This window comes from Akebia trifoliata, chromosome 4 (assembly GCF_017979445.1).
Source record: "Akebia trifoliata isolate Shusen 1 chromosome 4, ASM1797944v1, whole genome shotgun sequence".
Classification (NCBI taxonomy): domain Eukaryota; kingdom Viridiplantae; phylum Streptophyta; class Magnoliopsida; order Ranunculales; family Lardizabalaceae; genus Akebia; species Akebia trifoliata.
The window spans coordinates 4,247,428-4,263,680 of NC_141378.1; the positions used below are offsets into that span (position 1 = coordinate 4,247,428).

At 33.1% G+C, this 16,253-nt stretch overlaps 1 protein-coding gene across 1 annotated transcript; it reads right to left on the reverse strand.

The window, feature by feature from the left end:
* Nucleotides 1-5,033: 5,033 nt before the first annotated feature.
* On the reverse strand, nucleotides 5,034-10,117 carry CLPP5 (nuclear encoded CLP protease 5). Its single transcript, XM_086438575.1, has 9 exons — nucleotides 9,861-10,117; nucleotides 9,675-9,788; nucleotides 9,444-9,561; nucleotides 9,265-9,357; nucleotides 7,286-7,331; nucleotides 7,130-7,202; nucleotides 6,289-6,323; nucleotides 6,085-6,173; nucleotides 5,034-5,487 (listed from the first exon to the last, which is right to left on the reverse strand). The coding sequence occupies exons 1-9, from the start codon at nucleotides 9,986-9,988 to the stop codon at nucleotides 5,284-5,286; spliced, it is 900 nt and encodes a 299-aa protein (XP_086294701.1). The 5' UTR covers nucleotides 9,989-10,117; the 3' UTR covers nucleotides 5,034-5,283.
* Nucleotides 10,118-16,253: the final 6,136 nt, after the last annotated feature.

Genomic DNA, 16,253 nt, shown 5'->3' on the forward strand with positions numbered 1-16,253 from the left:
TAATTCCAAGGAAAAAAAAACACAGATTCCTTAGATGTACACAAAGAAGAACATATGTGAGGTATGTTTTATATATCTTTATATGTAAAGAGAAGTAAGGAACATAATATAATTAAGGTGGTTGTCACGATCAAAAGTAGTTGACATATGAAATGGTTTCATGCCTAGTGGGTTTTTTTTTAATTACAATTATTTTCACAAGTAAGAACAATAATGTTCTTGAAGGATAATGGGAACTACTTTATAATAAGTTATATACTGTGTCATGTTTATGGATCTCTACCTTATAATTGTTGAATGTTCTTGTTAATCTAGAAGTCAAATAAAAAATTCGCTTGACTTGGTCAACTTCTTATCCATCGCCCGACGATGGGTTACGACTTTTTTTATATCTAATAAATGCATATATTTGATCAATTGATTTATTTCAAAAAATGATGGAAGGAGAAGGGAAAGAAATCTATTTAACTGATGGTTTGGATCATTTGATCAGATCTAAAGATCTCAAAATGGGTCAAATTGATTGGTGATTTTGAATTAAACTACTGATCTACCATATGTTTGGTGAAGAACCCTTGATGTCTATATCACCCAGTAATCATTTTATTTCATGAAGTGATAGGAATTCAATTTAATTATGGGATTTCACCTAATTTGTTCAATTAAATTCATGGTATTTCACCTAATTTCTCTGAATTTGAGAGCCAATTAAATTTAATTTATCATGAAAATTTGATCATTTTAGTAACATTTTGACTCTGTTGTACCAAACTATTCCTTCTTCACCATTGCCGCGTTTTGGTGACTGGAATCTTTCAGGAAATAGAAGACTTCTCTAGTCTCCCTCCTCAAGAGGAAAACAAAATTTTATTACAGAACAGTTTCTAGGGATTAATATAATATTTTAAAAATACATTTTGATTAAAAAATTAGCATAAAATAAAACCACTTCTTAAATTTTAAATAAGGCCACGTTTTGCTGAATTTTTTAGATCCCCTCTCATGTTTTAAAATTGATTGGAGGCCCCTGGGTCTACTCTGAAAGACCAATGAATAATGACCTAAATGCCCTGATTTTCAACCACCAGTCTATTGTTTTAAAACTCATTTTACACTCCCATTATTCTCTTCTTTCCCATAAAATCCTATGTTATATTTTTGAGATGATGGTGTTTAGGTCATTTTAATCTCTTACAGAAGACCAAAGTCAAAGAATCTGTAATCGACTTGAAAACAATGGACTGGAGCATCTCAAAATATTCACAAAAAATGTGCAGGAGTATGTCATCCTAAAAGTCCTTGACTTCAATATTTCTATGAAGTAAACTATGTCAAATCATATTTTTTTATAACGGCTTCTACCCAGTCTACCACGTCTCGCATCCTTTCCTCGCAATTAGTGCTGTTTTGATGCTTTCCATGACATCAAAAGTTTGATGTTGTTTATTTTGGTAAATTTTTTAGGGTCTCGAATCATCTCAAATGTTTAAAATTTCTGATCAACAAAAGTGAGCCAAGATATAACCACCCACGTTTCTCTCTCTCTCTCTCTCCATACCAACTCATAGCTTAATAACTCAGTTGAGTTAGAACAGAATAAGGGCGGACTGAGTCATTTTGCCAATGTGACTCTTGATCCTTTCTGGCTCGTCATCAATTAGTATGGATAAGTTTTGGGTTTTTTTTTCCTCATTTATAAAGAAGTTAGTGTTGAATTGGTTTGAACAGATTTGGAAGGTTTCTCATAGTTTGAGTCAGATCAGATCCGGTCTAACCATTAAATGAGAACCGATCCAAACTGAAAACTGGTATTTAAAACCATGAGTCCACTAGATCTCAATCACTTTTTTACTATTTTCTTTAATATTATTTTTCCAAACTCAACAAGTAAAAAAAAATTAAGAGTTTTGGAGGAAAAAAAAGAGAGTTTCCAATTGGAATGATGTTGAATGGATCAAATGCAGTACGAAAGCGATCTTATCTGAATAAACTAAATCCCTTAATTTTAAATTATGATGAAGACATTTTCTTTTGTAATTTTACTATATATAAGTTTAATTAAACATTGATTGTATCATTAACTAAATGTTTTTAGGTAAGCAAGAGGTTGATTTTATAATTATTTTGACTATTTCATGCTAATGTAATCGGTTGACAATGCCTGTTCTGAATAACCAAATAAGAACCTAACCTTGTTATCTGACGAGATACCTGGCATAAGCCATGACGACTAGGGGTGTCAATGGATAGTCAAAAATTCGAATTCAAATTTTAAAAATCAAATATTATCCGAATTTTTTGAATATCGGATACGAATTCGGATAGTTTTATATATTCGAATCCTTATCGGATACGGATTCAAATATTAACATTTTCAATCCGATAATATCCAATTCAAAATAATATATGATATATATTATTTTAGTTTATTGATTTATTATATAAATATATAATATATAATAGATTTTTTAAATAATAAAACATCTATTGGATAAGGAATTTTTTTTTTTTAATATACAAATTATTTAAATTCTAATCATATTCGAATTCGAATAGTGTTCTAGAACATCCATCGGATTCAAATACGACTTCGAATGTCAGATAAAAGTTTCAGACTCTGATTCGGATATTGCTATATTCGAACCAATAAGCATCCGTTGACAATCCTAATGACGACAACGATTCACAAATACATCAAGACTATATAGTGGAACCCGTAGACTATTCCACTTGATAAGGTCTCGGAACTATTATCATATTAGGGGTAGGGTTGGAATATAGAAATAACATTTTTAGTTAGGATAGAATCTCTCTCTCTCTCAGCTGGTCAATGTTCACAAATCCAATACTCAGAACTCCATTTCTAACCACTTCAAAACCACCACCATCCAACACTAGTGAGGAAGAACTCAATGAAGATTTTCTCTACTTGCATTCCCCACTTCATACTCACAAGACATAATCCACCACCAAAGAAAAAAAAAAAACCTTTAGAAGTACCAAAAGATAAAACCCATGATGCATTAAATCTCCCCCAGGCAAAAAACCACCCTTTTTTACTACCATCTAATGACAGTCATCAACACCCAAATTAGAAGAAGATGCGTGAAAAAATGACGAGTTAAATCGTACACAGTCTATATGCGGCTGACGTGGCAATTGCACAGAATCGTAGATCTTTTCTTTGGGATGCACAAGGAAAAGATCTACAGTTCTATGCACTTGCCATGTCAGCCGCGTACGATTTAGCACATTCTTTTATCATTAGTCTTAGAAGAAAATCACTTCTTTGATGAGCTTGAAGAGCTACCCACCTCATCATCTTTTAAATGCTTTATGAGTCGAAATTTCTCTTTGATGAAAAGATCTTTGTTCATCCCTCCTAAAGTAGTTCTAGTATTTAGTAGTCTTGCAAGAAAATATAATTTAACATGTTCATATATATATATATATATGGGTGGCATTCAATGGCCAACTTTTTTCAAAACATGAGTTAGAAGTTTTGGAATGGGCTGATTTTTGGTGATGATGATCTCCTCACCCCCATCAAAAATAGTTTACAAAAAATGGACAGTCCACGATTTTTCAACTTGTAAACATGGGTTAGAAGTTTGCCAAAAAGTTGGCCCTTGAACGTGACCCTATATATATATATATACACACCAAACCCAGTATTTAGAAATGTGTACTTCATGGTGATAAAGTATTGGGCACTGTGATATTTGGATGTTAAACCCACTAAATCCCAAAAGTTGAGACAATGGGGTGTATAAGGAGACAATGTATAGGTGGAAGGTTTTCATTATCAACTATGGCAGGTCCATAATATGACCGCTACCAGACTTTATCAGAGTGGTTGTTGGCCTAATTCCACAAGCTTCACAAAGTGGGTTATGACACATACATATCTAGACGATAGGCCCTGTTTTCGTATAAGTTGAGATTTTGGCAGTTCAATTACAAACTAAACATATTCTTGGCAGAGGAACATACCCCAAGATGCTCCAACATTTCTTTTTTATTGAATTCTTTTGCCAACCATAGTTTTGGTGTTGAATATGATAGATCAATGTGCCCTCTATGAGGGCTTTGGGTAGGTTTTTCGGTTTATCTGGTAGGATTTTAGTTGTCTTGTTTAGTTTTTTAGGTTGGTCACTTCGGCAGGTTGTTGTTATGTTGTTCTTCTATTGCTTCTTAATCTGTCTACCATTAAGAAATTGGCCTTAGTTAAGCTACATGTGGGATCTACTGGTTATGATAAAGAGTCCCAGCAGTGTTACATTTATGAAATCACCTACAAATATGGTTGATCCTGCCGATCCCATCAAATAATGACCATGTCCTGTTCTCATCCACACAGGGATCTCAATCTAAAGTACACAGAACTTGACCTGAAAATCTTTTCCCTGAATCAAAGCCACGAGGGTTTTGGTTCAATTAGTAGGATTGAAAACATGTTCAGATCTTATTATTTCCAATAGTATGCATTCAAACAAAGTCCAACTTTAAGCAAACAATCTAGTGAAGTAAACAAACAAAAATTATCTAACACAACGAGCAAGCCCAAAGAATTATTTCATCAACAATGGGACAATATGTTTTAACAGGCACATATACTTTGACCATGACCCTAGAATTTTAAACAGATCAATCCATTAAAATAAGATACTAGTAAAACAGTATTAAATCGAATGCTGATAGCCAGGTCTGAATAGTGGATTTAAATTATTTGCGTTGTGGAACAACAGTAGCATGTTAGTGTCTCCTCATTCTCTTTGATCTGCCGTAAGGGTGGATGAAGAAGAGTACCAAGGACTTGTTAAAGAGGAAGAATAGAACAAACTAGGTTTTATGATGCAATGAGGTTAAATTTCATATCGTTAGACAGTAGAACCCAAGCTACGCCCAGTGGAGAATTTTTTCCCAATCAGAGGAAGCATCCAAAGATTTGAGAGAAGAGACGCTATGGGTTTTGTTATATCTATATATTGCGACATATCCAGGGTGTATGCTCAAGCAGTTTCAGTATGAGATTGGACTCTAGAAGCTTCACACTTAATCTTAAATCTTATCTGTTTCTCATGTCTTATATTGAATGGTAGAAAACAGCAAAACTAAAATGAACTGCTCATATTTGCCTACAGTGTGCAAAATGCATCCATCATAAACCATTAAAAAGGACGCAGAATAATATCATGATTATTCATCCTATAGCTCTTCAAGATGACCATGAGATAGGAAATAGTAAGTAGTGCGAGAAACCGACAAACCCAAGACTGCTTATTACTGATCAGCTGTTGCAGTAAGTGGCTGAAGAGCTTTTAGAGGGCTCACAATAACACCATCTATGAGTCCGTATTCTTTCGCTTCTTTTGCACTCATAAAAAAATCACGGTCTGTATCCTGATTAATCTTTTCTAGGCTTTGGCCGGTGTGATAAGAGAGATACCCACTCAAATTAGCCTTGTGATGCAGCATCTCATTTGCCTGGGAAGCAACAATTAGAAGGCAGAAACAACAAAATTTATAAGAAACATAAGAATGGAGGAAAAAGAATCAAGTACTATGATGGCTACAATCATCTAGTTGTAACAAAGCCAAAATCAATTTGATTTATTGTAACGAGCCAATGAATTCATGTAATATTTTTCAGAAAATGCAAAAGGGTGCAATATATGGTTTGGGCACATTCAACGAAGGCCGATTACAGACCAGTTAAAAAGAATCTGTAAGTTGAAGGTTCTAAAAAAGCATGAGGAAGACCCAAAAGAACATGGATTAAAATAGCGAAAGTGGACATGAACACTCTTTCAATAATAGAAGATGCACCTAAGGAAAAAATTGAATGGAGAAACATGATTCATTTAGCTGACACCAAATCTTTGAAATGAAGGCTTCAATGATGATGACTGCACCATCTTCTATGTCTGATCAACGAGATTAGATTTTAAAAAGACCTTAAAGTAGATTGTACATGTAGACACGTCATTTGAGAATTCTAACTTGTACATGAACTTATGGAGGAATTTGCCATGGAATTTGAGATACCCTTAGAAGGAATAGAGAGATAAAGAAGAGTCATACCTGGATATCTATGTCGGTTTGTCCACCTTGTGCCCCACCAAGAGGTTGATGGATCATTATCCTTGAGTTTGGTAAGCTGAATCGTTTTCCTTCGTTGACAAGGATGGTGAGCAGCACAAACAAAAGAACGTGTTAAGCAAAATCAAGAGAAAAACATTAACACAATAAAATTTCTATCACTTGATCTAGTAAGAGTGGGCTCACCCTTGGTCCCAGCACTAAGCAAGAAAGCCCCCATACTGTTCATTAAGAGACAAGCATTGGTACCTGATGTCAGTTGATTGACGTGCTATAGCAAATAATTAAGTACACCATAACCAACTATGTAGAAATATATCAACAAACAAACAGTACAAGCAACAAGTCCTGAAACATGTATATATGAACGTCATAACCAATTTATAGATAACAAATAGACTGTTGAATAGGTAGCAGCAAAACTGCATCAGGATACAAATCTTTGACTTTGCAATAAACATAATTCAGTTAAAACTGACTATTCATGTAGGAAAATTATCGAAAAATTTGAATGCCTTAAAAATCATTGCAAATATGTTTCAGAAACACTTTGTTATTTTAGGAATTGAAAGACAAACATGAAAAGTAGTCAGAGCCAGTTATATCACAAAAAACAATCATTTCAGTTACATATGCAAGAACAATAGCACTTGACACATACTGGCACAAGTATATATATGGAAGTACTGGGACTCTTAAGAGCCATGATCAATAATAAATTGCACAGAATCTTTGCAGCTGTTCTGGCTCGGATTCCTAGCAGATCTAGTTTAGTTATGACCAGAAATAAATGGAATAAACCATCTTTAGGAACTGACCGATTGGTTGGATGAGAAAGGCTCCCTTCTTGGAACCCACTGAACATTCTTTGTAAGATGTAGAATTCAATTTTTTTCAAAAAATATAATTTTGGTGTTGCGAACTGGGAGTGGTGCATCTTATGAGGGTAAATCCAGGGGAACAATAAAGGATGTAAAGCTACGGCAGACACTAAAGGACGGACTGCTTTAACTATGAATATTCTTACCTGGCTGCTAGTCCAACACATACTGTGGAAACATCAGGTCTTATATGCCTCATGGTATCAAATACAGCCATACCTAAAAGGGTAGGATGCACACAAGTTAGATACAAATGGCACCAGTAACATGTTCAGAATTTCCAACCAAAACAATATATTTACCAGCTGTAACAGATCCTCCAGGAGAGTTCACATACATGACAATATCCTATTCAAAAAAGAATCAGAGGAATAAAATAATGCTCAATGTTCTTCCACATATCTTAATTGTTGGGAGTAATAAAAATGAAAATAAAATGTAGGGAACCTATGTACAAAAGGAGGATTATCTAATCGTATGCAACAGAGAAAGAAAATATAATATTAAAATTTCAATAAGACGTGAGCACAACCTGAAAGTCTGATCTGGATTTCCAAAGTTTATAATTTTTCACCAATATTAAAGAAAAAAAAAATAATGACCCATAAAAGGCACAATTTTTGCAGCACATTATATAATTCCTTATTGCTTCACTATAATTTCTAATGGGAAATTTGAATTCTCTCTCCTAAAGCCGTAAATACTAGAAGATGCCAGGTTGCTACCTTAGCAACGCCTGTACATGTAGATACAATAGAAGTAGGTAAAAATCCATTCTCACCGGCTAAGCAACTCTTCTAAAATCCCAATTGTGCCTCACAAGACGACACTCAAGTGTGGACCAAAAGTCGGAATAGTTCCTTTCTGGTTAAGTCTTTTAATAAATTGCTGTCATCTTCTAAAAGACAAACATTAATTATTGCTTATTGCTCCCCATTTGCATAAATGAGATTTCCAAAAATCGGATATCCTTGTATTTTAAGGTTAGACTTCTAATCCTTTCAGATCACAGAAGAAATTTTCATGGAGCATCCTTCCGTTTTCAATATGCTGGGAAATTTGGAAGGAAAGGACTAGGATGGGGAAAGAAAGGAGATGAGAGTCCTCAAATTGATCATAAATTTCCAGGGAGGCTCATTGTATTTCTAGCGTGAACTCCTTATGGAGTTTAGAGCTTTCATATTTTGAACTTCCTCTTTGGGTGGGATTATGTTAGTAGAGAGGGGTTCTTCATAGGATTTCTTCGTTTTTGTGCATTCCTTTTGCTTGTTTTTTATGGATCGTTGAAGCTTTTTCTTTTCTTTCTTCTTGGATGGTCTGCTCTACTCCACCTCCTCCTCTATTTTTCCCTTTTTTCAAACCAGATCTATTTCCTATCCAGAAAAAATAGCCACCACCCACCAACCCCCTTGGCTTGCCCTAAGTATAAAATTAAAAAACAACATATATTGGATGGTGTCAGTGGCCCTATTCAGTGCCTCTTGGCAAGAGCCACCTTCAGTCCTCATTTTTTCATATTGGATGGTGTCAGTGATCACCATTCATTTTTTTTTTCTTTTCAAAAGATAAAACAAATCTTAATGGTCTATGTTTTAAAAACTATTGAGACACTGAAAAGAAGACTAATTTGTTGCCTTCCCTACCTCACATGCTTGCCTTACATAAACTCTTAAAGTCTTACCTATCCATAAACGTTAGAACAACACATAAAGTAAGACAAAAATAAATAGAGAAACAAAAGAATAATAATAATAAATAAATAAAACCCAAAATAAGTAAAGAACTTTCTTGTTTAAATAAGTGAAGTCATATTAGATATTTAAGAGAAGATATAGCTCTAACTGGATTGAATGGCAACGAGGATTCATGTCTACAACCCCAGATGGTTGGATAAAGGCACTGTTAATGACGATAATGACCCTTCCTTGTGCCTACAGATGTTTATCACCAATAATACATTACGAATGAGTGATTGGGAATGGCATAGGCATTGAAAACAAGATTTCATCCTCAAGAAAGTAGGATGAACGCAAGGGATATTAGGAAAATTGATGAAATTCGTGTCTAAGACAAATAAACTTTGCTACCCTTCTGGTATCACAGCATATAAGAGCTTTAAGCTCCTCAATCTTTGAAAACTCTCAACTATACAATGGGCTACATGCATAAAAGCACTAGAACAAATGTCTCTATGCCAATTAAGATTTCAATCAGACTAATCTCTTACACAAAAATCAAGTTAAAAAAATTTCAATAATTAAACTAAAAGGACTGAACAAACCTTGTTAGGATCCACGGCATCAAGATAGAGAAGCTGAGCCACAATTATGTTTGCCATGTCATCATCGACGGCTCCCCCACAACGTATTATTCTCTAAAATCTCAGTCAATCAAGGGTTCGATAACTAAAAAGTTATTAATAAACTACGTTTCAGAATTAGGAAAAAAAAAAAATCTTACATGTTGAAAGAGCTGACTAATAACACTCTGGAAACGCTCTTGTACCATTGGTGGCGGCCCTTGCCCTCCTTGAGCATAAGAAGGGAAGAACATCGAAGAAGGAACTTTCAAATCATCTCTATAACAATAATCGATTAAACAATCCTCAGATTCGATAAACATAGAAAATTCAAATCAACGAACACTAAATTTTACTAAAGAGCTCGGAATAAAGTAAGAAATTTCTTAAACCTAATAGACCAAATCCCTTGTCGCGAACTCCATTCCTGCGACCCAAGTCCATCTGAATTGAAAGCCTTCGGAGAAGAAATCTTTCCATTTCTCGAGACAGATCTTCTCGAGTCCCTGTTAATAGAAAAATTATCAGAAACAGAACTTTTTGGAAGAAATCTGAGGAAGGAAGGAGAGGTAAAATACCTTGAATGAAGAGGTTTTATGGGAAGATAGAGTTTCTGGGTTTCAGAGAGAGGGCTAGGGTTTGAGGAGAAGACATGAGAACTGAATCTGAGAGCTGAAGCTGATGTGGAGACACACGAATGCGCCATTTCTGGTGAAAAATTTTCTCCTCTCACTTCACTTCACTAAATTTAGCTGAGTTCTGATAAATTTAGTAGGATTTTTTCTTCTCTGGGTTTCGTTTTCTCGCTTGTCTTTCGCGTACATGAATATGACGCACAGTGCGTAGGTTAACATCAACCAGATACCATGCGCACCTTTCGTAAAAAGATCTACGGACCTGTTTTGTCCTAAGCGAGCCGATCGTAATCGGACCTCAATATGTTAGCCCAAACCCTCTACTCATCGCTTCATCCAGCCCAAATAACAATGTCTCGGCCTAAGCCTGCTTGGGTGTTTGGAGTTTATGATCTTTGTAAGGTAAAAATACTAAAAATATCATAAATAACACCTCAACCATCTAGGGTTCACGACTCAGACCAGATAAGAAAAAACAAAAAAAAAAAAGACATTTTCTTTTCTTTTGTCTTCTCAACTTAGCGTTGTCTTAATCATGGAAAAAAGGGTTATATAACAAATCCTCTGTAGCAGTTTTTTGTTTTTTGTTTTTTTTTTATAACAATTGAGAGACTACTACACAAACAAGGTAAAAACATCATTCTATTTAAATTTAAGAGTTCAATGATCATCCAATTTCAAATCATTCTATGAAGCGAATTACATACAATCTTATCTAAATCATGAACCCTAGAGAGCTGGGTATTATTTCTAAGGGTGATTTAGGTATACGAGTTAGATCTCGATGAAAAAATCTATGATTATGACACATATCCACATCAGAAATGTCCCCCATGATATGTCCCCACAATGTTACTTTAGCATTATCCACCTAGTAAATATCGTCCTCGTATCAATTAATCACCAAGATTATCAGTTCTGGAAATTTTTTACCAAGTAAATCCTATATTCATCCTGAATAACCACTGTAAACACTTTTGCGAAGATTAGCAAGTTTAAATGTTTCATTGAAACAAATTTTGATCCTTCACCAATACACCAAGCATTTATAAGCACTCTTACATGATGCACTTTCAAAGAATGTCGCCATTAGAGGCAAATTGATTGCAAATTATCATTTGTATGCCTGAATATTTGTACCATCACTAAATAGATTTATTGAGCAGATCTATCTATTCCAATTTTATTACAAAAACTCCTTTACTTTATCAAGTTTGTTACTTAAACAAATCCTACTTTACAAATTAGGCTACTCTGACTAATTTAGAAAGATTTGAAATCTTACTAAAGGTCGTTGGGCTCATATAATTATCAAATTAGTTATTAAAACACACAACCTTCTAAATTTCTTGAAAAAATGTAGATTTAACAGAAAAAAAAAAAAAAAAATTTTTTTTTAAAAAAGGACCTTTGTTGAGATTGATCGTAAGTGTTGAAATGGATAGTTAGTGAAATCCCAAATTTAAAACTAAAACTAAACAGTGAAAATTAATTCTTTTTTCACTTTGTTTTTAGAAGTTCTTAAAATTTTGTCCTTTATAACCCTGTGGTATTAGATCATGTTTTATGGCACAAATTCATGTCATTAGAATCCACTTCAAGGTATGTTAAGTAACAAATTAGAATAATGATTTTCTAACTAGAAAGTCTTCACTCGATCAATACTCAACTGACATGTTACGAACATAGAACCGTAGATCTATTCTATTGTGATACACAAATGCAAATCTCCATAAAAGACATGCATTTGTGTATCCCGAAGAATTAGATCTATGGTTCCATGTCCCTAACACGTCAGTCAAGTATTGACCAAGTGAAGACTTTGTAGTTAGAATATCGACATTAAATTTAAATTTTATGATGGGAATCCCACTCTAAGGTTTGCTCGATAACGAAGTTGATAAATTGAGGTTTGTTGGGTAACAAAATTCATAAAGTAAGGTTCCCTTAAAGTTGTGATAACTCCAAGAGAGTTTTTGTTATAAAAATGTAACTCTTAGGTCTGTGGGGGATAAATATCTCTAGATTTTAGAATCGTGGTAGAGTGACCTCAACGAGACACACAGAGGAGACCTTGACCTGATGACGCGCATGCCCATAGATGCATTTTACTCGTATAAAAACGCATGGCATACGCGCACCAGCTTATCAAGATGTCACCTGTGTCCCCACCGAGTATTAATCTAGATTTTAACCTTTTAAAAAACATTAATGCCGGAGTGACCTCAGTGGGAGACACACGAGGACATCTAGATAGGGACGTGGTGGCGTGCATATGCCCTTCACTCTCTTCAGAAATTCGATGCAAGGGCTGTACATTAACCAGTCTGTCCAAAGGTGTCATTTTGTATATAGATCATGCTTGAGATTATACTTCTATAAGAATGATGGGTCTATTTGTAATTTCTAGATATTAAACAGATATCATTGCCAAAAATTGACAAGAAATGACACTAGGGCTGCCATCGGATGCTTATCGGTTCGGATAAAGTAGTATCCGAATTCGAATCCAAAAATTTTTATTTGATATCCGAATTCAAATTTGAATCCGACGGATATTCTAAAGTTCTATCTGAATTTGAATCTGATTATCCTATCGAATATTGGATAATATTCAATAAGAATTCGAATAATTTGTATATTAAAAAAATATATAATTTATCCTTATCCAATTGAATTTTTGTTATTTAAAAAACCTATTATATATTATACTATGTATATAATAAATAAATCAAATCAAATAATATATATTATTTATATAAAAATAAATTAAATAAAATAATATATATTATATATTATTTTGAATTGGATATTATCGGATTCAAAATGTTAATATTCAAATCCGTATCCGATAAGGATTCGAATATATAAAATTATTCGAGTTTGAATCCGATATCCAAAAATTTTGGATAATATCTGAATTTTCAAATTTGAATTCAAATCGGATTCAAATTTCCAACTATCCATTGACACCACCTAAATGAAACTACCTAGGTTAGTAATTGAGGATTGTACATTTTGATACCCATTGCAACCAGGCTTCAGATATTATGAAGAATGACTGGTTTCCTTCATTACCCTATTAAACAGAACAAAACATATGTGATTATACGGGAAAAAAAACCTATGTACGAAAGATCAAATTCTAATTTGAGGTGATGTTTGTGTGAATTTAATTGGTTTGTCATATTTTATTTTATTTTGTTCTTTATTTGTGTATTTTTTTTATTTTTTTTTTTGGTGAAGTTATAATCATAGATTGTTGTGGTTTGTGTTCTTTGGATTTTTTTTTTTTTTTTTTTCAATGTTCATATAAATTTGTCCTCTACAACCCTAAAGCATCGAATCAAATTTTTGGATGGCACATGATGAGCCCAAGAACACTTAGTAAGGGTGGAATCCTTATAACTTAGTTATGCCAATGGGACTGAATCTAATAAATAAGTTACATAATTTTGATTAATTTTTTATGTTAATAGTCACATACAAAAGGATAGAATTACATGGTCGAGCATCACGATACTACCTTTACTAAGATCATCTTCATAGGGAAGCCAAGCACTTACAAGTTACAAATACTCTCACAGGTTGAACTTCCGGATTATGCCCTGGCATCATCAAAGAAGGCTGAGGCTTTTAATTTGATTCTTCCCCGCTTCCATTCGAGTCCAAGAGTCCCCAAAATCTCTTCAACATTATTCTTCAAAGGAGTTTGTTAAGATGACACTTCGTCCAGGTGATAACAAACTTGTTTAATAAGTGTGAAATGCCAGGAACAACGATCAAGATTCCTATCAACATGTTAAAAAACACGTTGAATCCAGAATAAAAAGAAATGACTAACATAGAATAGTGATGGACAAAATTCATTAGTAACACAAAGCTTGTAGCACTAAAAGTCTACAACAGGGTAAGATTTATAAAGAAAAGTTTTTCTTGAAATTTCAAAGCAACAAATATGATACATTAAGTATAAAAGATGTTACAACCTTTCAAATCTTTTTTTATTAATAATTTATTGTCTTTTAATTGTATTATGAATAATGACAAATGCACGTGGTTGTGGTACTCGGTTGGGTATGTGGCTGACGTGGCAAGGACAAAGAACCGAACATCTTTTTCTTGTATATCCTGATGAAAACAATCTATGGTTATGTGCTTTTGCCACGTCAGCAATGTACCCAGCCGCTCACATTCATCACAACTCTTGTATTATACATTGAACCAAATTCTAACTTTCAATAACTTTCCTTTTTTGTTTTTTCCCATACATTGTCCCATACCCTTTAAACACAAAATCCAATGGTTGAGATTTATGAGTTCTTGTCAAGAACTCATAAATCTCAACCATTGGATTTTGTGTTTAAATGATTGAAATCATGTGTTTCATTCTTAAGAGTGAAGGGATCTTGACCTTAATTCTAATAGATTTTACAATTTGCCAAATCTTTTATATGAATATATTCATTTTCTTTTACGTGCAATTTGCATCATACTTTGGACTAAACATGTAATTTTCAATAAATTTCCTTTTTTTTTGGTTTACTTACGGAGAGCACAACATACATCTTTAATTCCAAAATCTTTTACAACTTGTCAAATCTTTTTCTATTAAAAATCTATTATCATATGTTTAATCAAATATGTAAACTTCAAAGAGTTTTTTTTTTTTCTCCTATACATTGTGGCAGTGTGCAATACCTACGGATAATCAATTATAATAGATTTTAAGAAAAGTCGTTGATGTAAATTGAGAAGATTGATAATAAAGAATTAGAGTAAAAATCCCATCTCTCTTGTTCTTGAAATTTGAAAGTTAAAGGTCAAATCTTGAGCTTAAAGGATAAAAAAATTACTTGTTGAGCAATTAATAAATCATTGATTGATTTGTCAACTTGTTGATTTAACAGTTTATTTTGGATTAAAAGAAATGAAGAGAAGAGAAGGAACCTCGTTAAAAGAAAATAATAGAATAAAAAGTAACTTTCTCTTTACCTTGTTTGGATGGATAGAGATAAAAAGAAGATAAAACAAAGTAATATGTTCTCATTTCTCACTTCCTCCCCAAATCTCTTTGATTTGGGGGAGAACAAAATTTAGTAATCTTCTCTCCTATTTTCTCTCCATTTCTCTTTTCTTCTCGCCTTAGCTAATTTCCCAAACAAGAGAAATAAAGAGAAAAGTGGTTGAGAGAGAGAGAGAGAGAGAGGAAAAGATTCCACTGTGATGCAGGTTATTGCTTCAATGAAGGAAAATATGTTGAATTATTTAATGATAGTGGCAATCAAGATTGAAATTCTAAGTCAAATTGAATGTAAAAGAAAAAAAAAATCTGAGTTTGATGGCAAAATGGTTTTCTTGTTGGATTAGAAAAAAATATATAAGCCAAAAATATCCTAGAAAAATAGAGAGTGAAGATGAGAAAAATCAAGGGATGCCGAGTCATCGATAAAAAAAAGTTATGCCAATTTTGATTTTTCCACAATCAATATACCTTAAGGTTAAGATCATATTTACATCGTAGGGCATCTACAATCAATCTTTTGTACCTTAAGAGAGAAAAAAATCATCTTTTTTCTTCTTGGGAAACTCAGCTCTTCACATTTTCAGATTTTGCCCCAGCATCACTACAGAAAGTTGAGGCATTTAATTTGATTTTTCTGCTTCCATTCGAGTCCGTCACCCAAATCTCTTCAATTTTTCTGCTTCCATTCGAGTCCGTCTCCCAAATCTATGCAATTTGCATCTTGTCACTTGTCAAGATTATACGTCATCCAAGTGATAACGAACTTATATGATAAGTGTGAAATGTCAAGAACAACGACCAAGATTCGCATCAACATGTACAAACACATGTTGAAACCGAAGATTAAAAAAAAAAAAATTGACTTAGCATAGTTGAGTGATTAACAAAATTCATTAGTGACCTTAACATAATACTCGATGCTACAAGCCTACAACAAGGTGGGATTTATATAAAGAAGTTTTTTCTTGAAATTTCTAAACAACAAATATAATACATTAATTATAAAAGATGTTACACCTGTTAAATCTTTTTTATTAATAATTTTTTTATAAGTTCCCTTTTTTTATATTTTCCCATACATTGTACCTTACACATAATTAATATGATACATAAATTCCTTTCAGATTTTACAACTTGTCCAATCTTTTTTCATTAATATTTTTTTTCTTTTGTATGCGATTTGCAAAATTCTTTGAATAAAATTTGTAATTTTCATTAACTTTTCTTTTTTGTTTTCTTACATACATAGTGCACAACAAAAATAATCAATATTTATATTAATTCCAAAAGATTTTATTACTTGTCAAATG

What these genes read in the sequence shown, in the direction of transcription:
- CLPP5 (XM_086438575.1), bottom strand. Translation starts at nt 9,988, where the DNA reads ATGGCGCATTCGTGTGTCTCCACATCAGCTTCAGCTCTCAGATTCAGT. An exon ending in TGGAGGATCTGTTACAGCTG is followed by an intron (nt 7,203 to 7,285) that starts GTAAATATATTG and finishes CTACCCTTTTAG; the next exon opens with GTATGGCTGTATTTGATACC. An exon ending in GCTTAGTGCTGGGACCAAGG is followed by an intron (nt 6,174 to 6,288) that starts GTGAGCCCACTC and finishes TTGTCAACGAAG; the next exon opens with GAAAACGATTCAGCTTACCA.